The following is a 13,474-nucleotide window of genomic DNA, read 5'->3' on the forward strand; positions in this document are numbered from 1 at the left end:
TTTGGGACTAAACAGTAGTAAATAATGTTTTGCTCTTGTCTTTCCATCGTTTGGCTTGAGGGAGGGAGTGGAGTATTTTAAGACTCTGGCAAGACTGTGTTTTAGACTGTGGGGCATGGGAACGTTAGATCCCGTCATCGCCGTTCTGAAGCCTGTAGCTGTTCGCCATAGAGGAGCAGGCCGCGGCTTCTAAGATGGCGTCTTCTTCCTCGTTTCAGATTCTTCGCTGCAGCTGCCTTACCGCCGAGAACCACCACCCGCCGGGCGTCTTGCGGCCACACCCCTGGCGGGCTCAGACAGGCTACGCCCACGCGACCCCTCCCGTTTCCCTGCTCTGGCCAATGGAGGAGCTACGAATGGCACGACCTGCTCGAGCTTGGCAGTCTCCAGTTGCGCTGTGCATGGAAGCCTGGGAAGACTTTGTTGGAAGGGGAGGCGAGGAGAGAGTGCTGGAGGCTCTGGGGCGATGGCTTCCGCACCCCTTCCAACCACCCTCTTTCCCTGGAGTCGGCGGACCACAGCTCAGCCAATTGGCTTGGAGATGTGGCGGGTTGCCACTTCCCTGTGGGTCTGTGCGGCACTCTTCTGTCTGGTGACTGACACCTTGGAAATGAAGTTTATGACGTCATCGTTGCGGCTGGCCAATAGAAAAAGCTCCCGCGGAGAGGTGTTCCTTCCCCTTCGACTCAGCTTCTTCGCCCGCGTGAGCGAGCGCGCGAGCGCGGAGGGGGTGGGGAAAATCTCAAGCAGGGTGGCGCGCATGAGCGGCGAAGCTCCTCCTCCCCGCCTATATATAAAGGGCTGGCGCGGGGCTCGGCGGCGCCATTTCGCGCTGGAGTGGAGCGGCCTCTAGAACGAGCTGGAGGATTCTGCCTACCGATACAGAGCCTTCGAGTCGTCCGGGGCCGCCATTACAATCCACCTCCATCCGCTTGGAAATGGCCTTCGTCCCGGCCTATGACTGGTCCCAGCGGACAGTACAGACCCCATAGAAGCCCCTGAAGCTCCCCTTTTTTGGGCCCCGCCCAGTCCTCGGAGTCTGTCCACCCCCTCTACTCCGCCCTCAAGAGGATTTCAAAGATGGAGGCGGCGGCTCCCTAAACCACTTTTCGTGTTCATCCGCCTCCATCCGAGATCGAAACGGGACCTCGTCGGCCCCGTAGGGTCCCGACAAGAAGAGGGGATCCCTGCAGACCAACAGCGGGCTATATTGACGACGGTGTCTGAGATCGGGGACCGTCTTTTGAAGAGTCAGTCCCTCCTTAGTCGCCCGCCTCAGCTGAGGCCGCCGCCATTTTCTTGCTGTCCGCCGTCTGCAGAGCGCGCCAAGCTGCCCGGAGCTCTCCGAGAGGCCCCAAAGAGACTGCTTTTGTGCCGGCCAGGCAGGGGGTTTGTCGCCTGGAGGCCCAAGAGGAACGGCCTCCCCCCAACTTACCGGGTTATGCTGGACCGGGCGGTGAGGGGAACCGAGGCCACCCGGACTTTCCGCGGCTGAGGGCAGCGCCGGTTCTCTGCGGTCAAGATGCTGCAAAACGTCACTCCGCACAATAAGTACGTTTCCGCGAGCCGCGTGTGGGAAGGGGATGTTGCGGGGCGGCGGCGCAGGGGTGTGGGGCGCCGTGTTAGGAGTACGGAGCGGCCCCGGCGCGCTGCTGTTTTGCGGCGCAGCTGTTGACTCGGCCGCGCGGAGGGGATTGAGCGACGGTTTTGGAACGGTGGTGGCGGCCCGGCTACTGCGCATGGAGGGGAATACAGGTTGTCAGTTTATGCACTATTAATGCCGCCGTGGCCCAGTCTTAACCGAGTCAGGCAGAGCTAGTTTGACGGTGGAGTGTAGTGAGGGTGGACAGTAGGTCTGGCGTTTGGTGGGTCTGGTGTCTAGCGGCGGTTTGTCAGCCTTTTAGGGGGGATTCACGGCCACCTCTAGCGCCCTGTAGGGTTGCCATGGTGACGGAGTGCTTAAGGGACTGTCAACGGGGATTCCCAGAGAAGGGTAAAGCGATCACTCTCCCAAGTCTGCAGGTTCCTAATGCCCAGGGCATGTCATTAAATCTTTTGCTTTCTTTGGGTGGGTGGGTTGGTTGTGTGTGTTGTTTGTTGGTGGAGGAATTTTTTTTCCTAACATTAAGAGTTTGATTCAGGGCAGGAGGGTAGAGCTAAGGTTCCTAGTCTGCGATGTAAACAATGAGATTCCCATATGATGTCTTAATTCTTAGGTGGTAGGAAACACTGATCGGAGGAGCACCAGAGGGACTGTAAATGAACCACTGTTAGCGTTTGGTGTCCGGAGTTGGTGCTACAGGGGGAACTGGTAGTGGAATCGTGTTGTGTAGTGGGTGGGTGGAAGAGGGCTATCACTTGGTGACCTTGACTATTTTGTACGGCTTTTTGACTTCCTTGGAGTGAGGAGACTTTGATTTGGTGCGAATAATTTTGGGGGCCTGGTAGTTTCGGGCTGTGAAGTCTGACAAGTTCTTGTCTGAATTTGTTTTTAAGTTGGTGTGGTTATGCCTCTGGGTTTCTAGTCTATGTTCTGTTGTGGTGTGAACTACCCAGACCTTGTGGAAGATGGTGCTCTCTCTTCTATCTAGGTGGATTATTCTGTGTCTTATCAGCATTTTATGGAATTTTTTATATCCATAATTTGTTCTCTTCCCCTTTACCAGCGCTCAACCACCATGGCAACCACCAAACCCCTAGTGAGGAGGAAGCTTGGGGTTTGAGTTTTTTAACTCCACTCATTTTGCTTAAGCCCCATCCCCATAGGGCTGTAGTTCTGAAATGTCGTGCCTTGTCAGAAACAATTTTGGAGTTTTTTAAAATATGAAAAAGAACAGATAGAGCCCATCAGACTTTAGAAGGTGGGATCTAGATAGTATACTAAAAATATTAATAAAAGGAAGGCGGGGCCAGCAATAAAAGCTCCACAGATTGTTTGGATATTGTTTCTGCTTAAGAAGCACTTGGCATAAGCTTAACCACCTCACTAGGGCCAGCACCTGGATTCATCAGACCATTGTGCAGATGCACTTTTTCCTGATTTGGACGATATTGCCCTAATTTTGTTTCTCATCTTTACAGGCTCCCTGGGGAAGGGAATGCAGGGTTGCTGGGGCTGGGCCCAGAAGCAGCAGCACCAGGGAAAAGGATTCGAAAACCCTCTCTCTTGTATGAGGGATTTGAGAGCCCCACAATGGCTTCGGTGCCTGCTTTGCAACTGACTCCTGCCAACCCACCACCCCCGGAGGTGTCCAATCCCAAAAAGCCAGGACGAGTTACCAACCAGCTGCAATACCTACACAAGGTAGTGATGAAGGCTCTGTGGAAACATCAGTTCGCATGGCCATTCCGGCAGCCTGTGGATGCTGTCAAACTGGGTCTACCGGTGAGTAGAGACATTGGAGCCCGGGAGGTATGGGATGAGCAAGAATGCGTGTGAATGGGGGTGGTCTGCCTAGTGTAGATGCTGCGGCCCCTAGGGAGTTCCCATTTCTCCCCGGTAGGGCAGTTAGCTACCAGATTTCTGGATATCTTGGTCCTTTGTGATTGATCCGACCGCTTGCTGTAACTTATCTTGGCATCTTTCCTTGTGCCCTCCATGTGTCCTTCCTTAACTTTTGTGCCCTGGCTCCATTTTACAGATTCCCACCTCGGGTTGGGAGAGGACCACGGTGGCCAAAATTCTTAGCTTCTTCCTTTCCCTCATGCAGCCCATGGATAGCCAGCCCCGGAGGTAATGTCACAGGATGGGAAGTTTCCAGAGTGGGTGGGAGGTGGGTGGTTAGAGAAAGGCAGCAGGGGGCCTCCCTGTGGATGTCAAGAATCTTTTTTATTTATTTACTTATTTTGTCCCACAGTTTAACTGGGGCCGCAGTTTAAGTAACTATTCCTTTGATGCATAGGGGGTGTATGTGTGTGTGTGTGAGTTGGGGATCGGTAGTCTCCCTGTAAGCATTTATTTTTCTGTGGTTCTGACCTAACATTTCTTTATTTAGGATTATCACAAAATTATAAAACAGCCTATGGACATGGGTACTATTAAGAGGAGACTTGAGAACAATTATTATTGGGCTGCCTCAGAGTGTATGCAAGATTTTAATACCATGTTCACCAACTGTTACATTTACAACAAGGTGAGTTTTTCTGTGTGTTCATTTAGTAGGTGGGGAGAAATAGTAACTTCTATTATTGCTGGATATTGTCTACATAAAGTTTAAATCCTTTGCTACTGAAGGTGTTATCCGGGTAGGGTAGTCGGAGTCTTAAAAACCTGACTCTAGATGGTACTATTGAACACAGTGATGTGACTTCAGAGCTCCAGTTCAAGGTTATTTAGAACACTTCATACTTGGGGGTGGTGGTGGTCCTGTTTCTTAGAAAGCACCAGAGACCTGAGTAGACCAGGGATCTGTTTTCTTGTCAGCTCTCAAGTTTTTTCTTCTTTCGGATTTTGGGAGACAGGGTTAGGAGGAAGTGGAAATTAGTAGTGGCCTGGAGTAGGAAATTTTATTTAAGATTGGATGACAAGATGACTTGTGGGGGTATGGTAATGGCCTAGGGCCTGAATGCCTCTGAGAAAGATGGTGTGTATCTATCTTCTTTTGGCATTTTTGAACTTTCTTTATTGCTGTGTGTGTTCTTATAGCCCACTGATGATATTGTCCTAATGGCACAAACGCTGGAAAAGATCTTCCTACAGAAGGTTGCATCAATGCCACAAGAAGAACAAGAGCTGGTGGTGACCATCCCTAAGAACAGCCACAAGAAGGGGGCCAAGTTGGCAGGTAGGAAGAGTGGGAGTTTTGCAAATGGACAACTAAAAATGGGAAAGAGAATCAAACTACACTTTTTTCCTTTTTTCTAGCGCTCCAGGGCAGTGTTACCAGTGCCCATCAGGTGCCTGCCGTCTCTTCTGTGTCACACACAGCCCTGTATACTCCTCCACCTGAGATACCTACCACTGTCCTCAACATTCCCCACCCATCAGTCATTTCCTCTCCACTTCTCAAGTCCCTGCACTCTGCTGGACCCCCGCTCCTTGCTGTTACTGCAGCTCCTCCAGCCCAGCCCCTTGCCAAGGTATGATCTGTGGATTTCCTCTGGGCAGCAGGGAGGCAAGGGTCTTAAGTAAGGTGGGCTTGGAGTGATAGGTTCCCTATTTTGTTTCTTTCTGCAGAAAAAAGGCGTAAAGCGGAAAGCAGATACTACCACCCCTACACCTACAGCCATCCTGGCTCCTGGTTCTCCAGCTAGCCCTCCTGGGAGTCTTGAGCCTAAGGCAGCACGGCTTCCCCCTATGCGTAGAGAGAGTGGTCGCCCCATCAAGCCCCCACGCAAAGACTTGCCTGACTCTCAGCAACAACACCAGAGCTCTAAGAAAGGAAAGCTTTCAGAACAGTTAAAACATTGCAATGGCATTTTGAAGGAGTTACTCTCTAAGAAGCATGCTGCCTATGCTTGGCCTTTCTATAAACCAGTGGATGCTTCTGCACTTGGCCTGCATGACTACCATGATATCATTAAGCACCCCATGGACCTCAGCACTGTCAAGGTACCCACTGCATGGGGCAGATGGGATGCTCAGGCAGTGATGGGAGCCTAGGTGCAAAACAATAAGTCTCCTTATGTGGACACACAGCAGTCTTTGGTTCTTGGCATTTTACTTTTATAAAATAATAGTGGAACAGAAGGTCTGGTGTTTGAGAATTTGTATTTCCTGGAGTTTGAAACAGTAGGGTGGGGTTTCTTTGTCTTGAGAACAATACTGACTGTCTATAATTAAGTACTAATGTTGTGGCAGTGTTGGGTTAAGGAAATTATGGGGTGGAAAGACAGTCATAGGCCACTTCTCTGTCACTTAGAAATGATTTCTTTTTCTAGACATAAATATTTCTTCAACCCACCCAAATTCCTTTGACTTCAAACTTGAACCCCAGGGCACAGATCCTTAAGGTCATCCCCACTGTGCTCTCAAGAGAGGGCTCTTCTTGTGGTGTCTGGGGTTGGCAGGGAAAGGTGAGTCTTCCTGCCTGTGCAGCTTCTGATGCTGCCTCCTTCTGCAGCGGAAGATGGAGAACCGTGATTACCGGGATGCACAGGAGTTTGCTGCTGATGTACGGCTTATGTTCTCCAACTGCTATAAGTACAATCCCCCAGATCACGATGTTGTGGCAATGGCACGAAAGCTACAGGTGAGTGGAAAGGTTGGAGTTTGAAAAATAAATGGTATGGGGAGTTATTTTGTCATCTGTGCTGCATAGCCTCAACATGCAGGTCTCACTGTTCTGTACAGTTATAAATTGGAGCTATATCACTTGGTGGCTGGGTATGCAGGGCACTGTTTATCAGCATAGTTTTGAGTTTGTGTCTCTTTCTAGGATGTATTTGAGTTCCGTTATGCCAAGATGCCAGATGAACCACTAGAACCAGGGCCTTTACCAGTCTCTACTGCCATGCCCCCTGGCTTGGCCAAATCGTCTTCAGAGTCCTCCAGTGAGGAAAGTAGCAGTGAGAGCTCCTCTGAGGAAGAGGAGGAAGATGAGGAGGACGAGGAGGAAGAAGAAGAGAGTGAAAGCTCAGACTCAGAGGAAGAAAGGGCTCATCGCTTAGCAGAACTACAGGAACAGGTATTTTGTCACTCTTTAAAGTTTTTACTGGGTAAGAGGTTCATGCCCTTTGTCCTCATTTTTTCTTTTTGTTATTTTATCTTTATTTACTTTTTCCACTTCATGTTTTTTTTCCTTTAGCTTCGGGCAGTACATGAACAACTGGCTGCTCTGTCCCAGGGTCCAATATCCAAGCCCAAGAGGAAAAGAGAGAAAAAAGAGAAAAAGAAGAAACGGAAGGCAGAGAAGCATCGAGGCCGAGCTGGGGCCAATGAAGATGACAAGGGTCCTCGGGCACCCCGCCCACCTCAACCTAAGAAGTCCAAGAAAGCAAGTGGCAGTGGGGGTGGCAGTGCTGCTTTAGGCCCTTCTGGCTTTGGACCTTCTGGAGGAAGTGGCACCAAGTGAGTTAGAGTAGGAAGCAGAGACTAGTTTGGCTATTTCTGTCTCTCTGGGGGATGCCATCTCTCTTTGCAAAGATATTTCTAAATGGCCAGTTAACAGATACAATAGGCTTTGAGCAGTGGTCCCCAACCTTTTTGGTACCAGGGACCAGTTTCGTGGAAGACAGATTCTACCACAGACAGGTTTGAGGGGATGGTTTTTGGGATGAAACTGTTCCACCTCAGATCATTGGGCCATTGGATTCCCATAAGGAGCATGCAGCCTGGATATCTACCACGTGCACTTCAGTAGAGTTCATGCTCTTAGGAGAATCTAATGTTTCTGCTGATCTGACAGGCAGTGATGCCCACATGCCGGCTGTTCACCTCCTGCGTGGTCCAGTAACAGGCCACGGACTGGTACTGGTCTGGGGGTTGGGTCCGCTGGCTTTGGGAGTCAGGGTGTTTCACAGCTACTCTGACAGTGAACTCAAAGTAGCCATAAACTAGAAACATGAAGATGGCTGTATTCCAATAAGACTTTATTTGCAAAGACAAGTGGCAGATCAGATTTGTTCCTTGGGCCATATAGTTTGCCTGTTGCTGTAAATCAATGAGTCTAGACTTGTTTTTCATGGCGTAGTAGTTTGTGGTTTGTTTTTTTTTTTTTTTTTAAAGACTCCAGGCTGGAGTGCAGTGGCATGATCTCGGCCCACTGCAACCTCCACTTCTCGGGTTCAAGTGATTCTCCTGCCTCAGCCTCCCAAGTAGCCAGGATTACAGGCATGCGCCACCACACCCAGCTAATTTTTTATTTTTAGTGTGCAGGTAATTTTTGTAGTTTTAATGGAGACGGGGTTTCGTCATGTTGGGCAGGCTGGTCTTGAACTCCTGACCTCAAGTGATCTGCCCGCCTTGGCCTCCCAAAGTGCTGGGATTACAAATGTGAGCCACTGCACCCGGCTGATGGTGTAGTTTGGTGTAGTGTTTTAGGGAGCAGAAAGACCCATGCCAGTATACCTAAACAGGTATACCTTGTTTTATTGTGCTTCACTTCATATGGAGTTTTTTTAGATACTACTTTTTTTTTAATTGAAGATTTGTGACAACCCTGTATGGAGCAAGTCTTTCAACACTGTTTTTCCAACATGTTTTTGTGTCACATTTTTAGTACTATTTTTTCATTAAGGTATGTACGTACATTGCCTTTTTAAAGACATGTTATTGCCCACTTACAGTCAAGAGCATAGTGCAAACAACCAAATAAAATGCTCTGTTTCACTATACAGTGTCCCCGTAGCCCACCTCTGACTTGGCCATTGAATGGAAAAACAGAAGCTCCACTCTGGGCAGGAAATAGGATCACTGAATTAAAACAGTGGGAACATACTGGGAGAGGTTAATGAAGCTTCTTTTGCTGACAACTCTTTTTGCCCATAGGCTCCCCAAAAAGGCCACAAAGACAGCTCCACCTGCCCTGCCTACAGGTTATGATTCAGAGGAGGAGGAAGAGAGCAGGCCCATGAGTTACGACGAGAAGCGGCAGCTGAGCCTGGACATCAACAAATTACCTGGGGAGAAGCTGGGCCGAGTTGTGCATATAATCCAAGCCAGGGAGCCCTCTTTACGTGATTCAAACCCAGAAGAGATTGAGATTGATTTTGAAACACTCAAGCCATCCACACTTAGAGAGCTTGAGCGCTATGTCCTTTCCTGCCTACGTAAGAAACCCCGGAAGCCCTACAGTACGTATGAAATGAGGTTCATCTCATTGTTCTGAGGACAGTTCAGGAAAGATGGGGTCTGTTCGCATTCAGGATTGTCAGCTCCTAGGATAATGGGATGTGTTGGTTGGCTCCTGACGTTCAAGAAAGGAACTTGGGAACTTAGGGTCCCATAATAAGATGCTTCGGGCAATCTTAATGTATCCTGGTAAATTTCTTTCATTAGCCATTAAGAAGCCTGTGGGAAAGACAAAGGAGGAGCTGGCTTTGGAGAAAAAGCGGGAATTAGAAAAGCGGTTACAAGATGTTAGCGGACAGCTCAATTCTACTAAAAAGCCCCCCAAGAAAGGTGAGTATATACTTAAAGGCCACTACAGATTGACTGTATCCTGCTTTCTTGACTGTCTTTTATTGACAAATGAAGATTCAGACTTGAATGTCTTTAATTTTCGAATTTGTTCTGCAGCGAGTGAGAAAACAGAGTCATCCTCTGCACAGCAAGTAGCAGTGTCACGCCTTAGCGCTTCCAGCTCCAGCTCAGATTCCAGCTCCTCCTCTTCATCGTCGTCGTCTTCAGACACCAGTGATTCAGACTCAGGCTAAGGGGCCAGGCCAGATGGGGCAGGAAGGCTCCGCAGGACCGGACCCCTAGACCACCCTGCCCCACCTGCCCCTTCCCCCTTTGCTGTGACACTTCTTCATCTCACCCCCCCCTGCCCCCCTCTAGGAGAGCTGGCTCTACAGTGGGGGAGGGATGCAGGGACATTTACTGAAGGAGGGACATGGACAAAATGACATTGAATTCCTAGCCCCATTGGGGAGTGATCTCTTGGACACAGAGCCCCCATTCAAAATGGGGCAGGGCAAGGGTGGGAGTGTGCAAAGCCCTGATCGGGAGTTACCTGAGGCCATAGCTGCCATATTCACTTCTAAGGGCCCTGTTTTGAGATTGTTTGTTCTAATTTATTTTAAGCTAGGTAAGGCTGGGGGGAGGGTGGGGCCGTGGTCCCCTCAGCCTCCATGGGGAGGGAAGAAGGGGGAGCTCTTTTTTTACGTTGACTTTTTTTTTCTACTCTTTTCCCTTTTTCCTTCCGCTCCATTTGGGGCCCTGGGGGTTTCAGTCATCTCCCCATTTGGTCCCCTGGACTGTCTTTGTTGATTCTAACTTGTAAATAAAGAAAATATTATTCAAGTTTTGAGTTACCTTAATATTTGCTTTTGTAGTGTTTCAAAAGGAACATCGTAAGAATTGTCTTGATAATTTTGAGGAAAATATTACTGCAGTGAGAAAAGGCAATAGCTACCCTATAATTAGATTGTCAATTTTTAAACCAGTAGGCTTTTGCTGTGTTTTTAATAAAGTAAATCTATTTGACTTCTGTAAACTGAGTCCTCAGAAGTAATCTAGGTCTACAATTTGCTCGTTTAAATGAAAAATAGTTCTGCGGCTCATTCATGCTTTAACCAAGAACTCAATTTTGAGGTAGGCTTTAGGTTTTTCCTTGTGGCACTGGATGTGTGAAAATTCTCCTGAGCAGACTTAAGATGTGAGAAAGGGGTGGGAGATAGCCAAACGTAAGTACTTTATGCATTGAGTTTATTGCCTTTTAAAAGGCAATTGGCCTGTAATCCCAGCACTTTGGGAGGCCAAGGCGGGCGGATCACGAGGTCAGGAGATCGAGACCACAGTGAAACCCTGTCTCTACTAAAAATACAAAAAATTACCTGGGCGCGGTGGCGGGTACATGTAGTCCCAGCTACTCAGGAGGCTGAGGCAGGAGAACAGCGTGAACCCGGGAGGCAGAGTTCAGTGAGCCGAGATCGTGCCACTGCACTCCAGCCTGGGTGATAGAGTGACTCCGTCTCAAAAAAAGAAAAAAAATTGGGCCTACTTCATTGTTAAACGTTAAATTTTGCTGCCATGGTCACACATACGTAAATTTACAGATAGTTTATTGGTAGAATACTAAAGAGTATTCCAACGATTAAATCACAAAACTTTCTGCGTACCCCCTTGTCTTGCTAAGGGGAGAGAAGGGTTGTATAAAAAGTTTAGGGGGTTGGGATGTGTGCATTCTGGAATTTGGGGCTCTAATACTGGAAAACTGAGACATTTGCTTAGTATAGTGTACCATAGTAGGAAACCTGAATAGAGACGTGGAAATTAGAATCAGGAATGTAGTAAAGCAAATGGTTTATTCTGCTATAAATGACACCACAAACCAAGTGTAGGGTGGATTTTGGAAGCAATAAATTTTACTAGTGATGCTCAACCCTCTTCAGGAATTCCGACTAAACTGGGGCTTGAGCAACAATTTTCAAAAGCTCAGGATATGGTAATAAAATATTAGGTTTGTGAGCCACCTGCTACTGTTTGCCAAGCACTTAGTTTTAGTGGGAAACAAACCCTTGTTTTGGCTTTCTTGCTAACTTGTGTGCACCAGTGAAAGCTCTTGAGCTCCCTTTGAGCTCTGGTCCCCTTTTGAGAATAACATGTTGAGGATTCGTAAGGTTAATAGAGATGCATTGGGCAATAGGTGATGAGATACAAATTACAAAGTTCTGAAAATTGGAGTAAATAGATCTAAGCTAAGTGCATGTCTATGTCAAGGACTACATCTCATTTCAGAGGGAATTTAAGGACTGAGTTGGATTAGTTTTGGGACAAAATATTTTGTCCGACTGCAGCCCCTTCTGCTCATGTACTTTTAAGGTTTGTTTTCTGTAGTTCAGAAAAATAAAAGTTTCAACCTGACATTGGAGGCCCCTTAGTACTTAATTCCCTATCAATGGAACCCAGACCGCCCTAAGTGCTTTAAGAGAGAGAAGGCCTGGCTGACACAGGGGCTTCAGACCTGCCTTAAACCAATTGGACTAGTCTCTTAATTGACTTTAGTTTGAACTTATTTCAAGCCTGTCTCACTTAGGGATTGTAATTGTTTCAGGAGATTGGTTGAGTTCCATCTTGGTTGCCAAAGGACTTCATTCCAAAAGAGCAGTCTCCAGCACAACTCAAGGGACTAGTGGAGTCCTGTGGGCATTATTTCCCCCTATGCTCCTCTCAGCTCTTGGAATCATAGGTTCTATTGCTGCTGTTTTTTCCCTCTCCCCTCATGCTGCCATTTACTCCCTTTTATTGCATCCATAGGAAGCCTTTTGTTGGGGTGTGGGGGAAGGTAAGAGTCGGTCTTATTTACTCAGTCACATATTTATTGAGTTCCCTTGATTGCCTTTTCAGCAAACTGTTAGGCCCATAGACCTGGACATTGCCAAGCCAGAGGGTATAAGGTGAAGATAAGACAAGGTCTTATGGAGTTTGCTTAGCACAAATAGAGTGCAATTATTAACCATCGTGGTGTGGTGATTATACTGATTGAATCCAAGATATAGGCATGACTTGGTCTTCACAGACTATCCTTATTGTGCACCCATATGTGGACCCCAGTTCCAGCCTGCCTGGAACCTTCCCCAAAGTCCTGCTCTTAGGTTCACTCGGGACTACCTTAATTGGAAGGCCCTGCTTCCATGAGTGACCAGCATGAAGGACTCCCAGGACAAGGACCAGAGCTGACTGGTGTTAACTCTGGGGCTTAGTTGCAAGACTGGAGGACGATTTTCCTGAGCAATTAGAGAGTGGCTGTAATGGAGAGCTGGGAAGGAGATGTGGAAATGGTAGCATGGAACTAATGTGTTGTCACCATGATTGCATTTTTTCCTGGATCATCACCCTAAAGATACTCGCAAAATCCCACTAGCTGGTCTCCAGCACTGAATGAGACGACAGCTTCTTGCTCTCAATTTATATTCTAGGATCGGGGAAAGGGACAGCATTAGACAACTAGTCACACGATTTTTAACAAAAATAAGTAATTCTAACAGGACAATGTGCAGAGTTCTAGCAAGAATTTAGAAAAGAGGGTTCTCTGGTCTAATCTGAGAGCTATTCAGATATCTCAAAACGATGAGTTCCTTCCTGTTTGTAAGGGGTGGATGGGTGGGAGCAGGGAGTAGTGAACATTGCCAGCAGAAGAAACAGCAACTGAGAAGGTAACTAGGTGATGCTGAAGCAGCAAGGACGAAGGTGAGTGCTTCCAGATAAGGCCAGAAAGTAGGGAAGCTAAATCAAGGAGAGCATTTCACCTACGATAAGGACTTGAATTTACATATCAAAGACTAATAGCTAACATTTATTGAGCACTTACTGTGTCCTATGCACTGTGCTAAATAAAAACTTACCCTGTAAACTCATTTGGTCCTCACTATAATCCTGTGAGGTACATCTTGTCTGCATTTAACAGATGAAGAAATGAGGCACAGAGAGATTAGTCAATTTGCCCAACATCACCACATTGTCAGTGAGCACTGGAGGTGGGTTTTGAAACTAGGCGATCTGGCTTCAGGGTCCACATTTATAACTACTGCACTAGACTTCCAGTGCTGTGGGCCAGTAGGGAGCTAGGAGATAGACATGCTTTAAGGAAATTGCACTAGGGACAATCATGTTAGGGTTGGTGAGGTGTTGAGAGTAGATAGTTTAGAAAGCAATTGCGGCAGTTAATCCCAGCCAGTGAGAATAGTGGTGTAGAAGAGAGAGGCGGCAATGTAGATGAAGAAATGTAGATAGATTTGAGAGCTATGTAGGAGATAAAATAGATGGGAATTATTCTCAAAAGGTTCTTGTCTCCACACATTAAAGGAACAGCAGAGCACACGTGCACTTGCAGACATACAGCTCTCAGAGTCCCTAGCACAGAGCTTTCCA

General features: G+C 47.6%; 1 protein-coding gene across 7 annotated transcripts in view; it reads left to right on the forward strand.

Moving 5' to 3' along the window:
• BRD2 (bromodomain containing 2) overlaps positions 1–9,904 on the forward strand; it is a 12,671-nt gene extending 2,767 nt beyond the window's left edge. For 6 of the 7 annotated variants that reach the window (XM_002809129.5, XM_054557373.2, XM_063725203.1 and 3 more), the window contains 12 exons: positions 219–1,551; positions 3,082–3,385; positions 3,996–4,133; positions 4,646–4,784; positions 4,865–5,079; positions 5,177–5,551; positions 6,063–6,191; positions 6,378–6,626; positions 6,747–7,009; positions 8,429–8,733; positions 8,939–9,061; positions 9,179–9,904. In XM_002809129.5, the coding sequence (XP_002809175.1) occupies positions 1,523–1,551; positions 3,082–3,385; positions 3,996–4,133; positions 4,646–4,784; positions 4,865–5,079; positions 5,177–5,551; positions 6,063–6,191; positions 6,378–6,626; positions 6,747–7,009; positions 8,429–8,733; positions 8,939–9,061; positions 9,179–9,315 (2,406 nt within the window). In that variant the 5' untranslated portion in view covers positions 219–1,522 and the 3' untranslated portion in view covers positions 9,316–9,904. Of the gene's footprint in view, positions 1–218; positions 1,552–3,081; positions 3,386–3,641; positions 3,734–3,995; positions 4,134–4,645; positions 4,785–4,864; positions 5,080–5,176; positions 5,552–6,062; positions 6,192–6,377; positions 6,627–6,746; positions 7,010–8,428; positions 8,734–8,938; positions 9,062–9,178 lie in introns of those variants that run through there. The other variant, XM_054557374.2, reaches the window with a different exon arrangement.
• Positions 9,905–13,474: the final 3,570 nt, after the last annotated feature.

Source organism: Pongo abelii, chromosome 5 (genome assembly GCF_028885655.2).
Source record: "Pongo abelii isolate AG06213 chromosome 5, NHGRI_mPonAbe1-v2.0_pri, whole genome shotgun sequence".
Classification (NCBI taxonomy): domain Eukaryota; kingdom Metazoa; phylum Chordata; class Mammalia; order Primates; family Hominidae; genus Pongo; species Pongo abelii.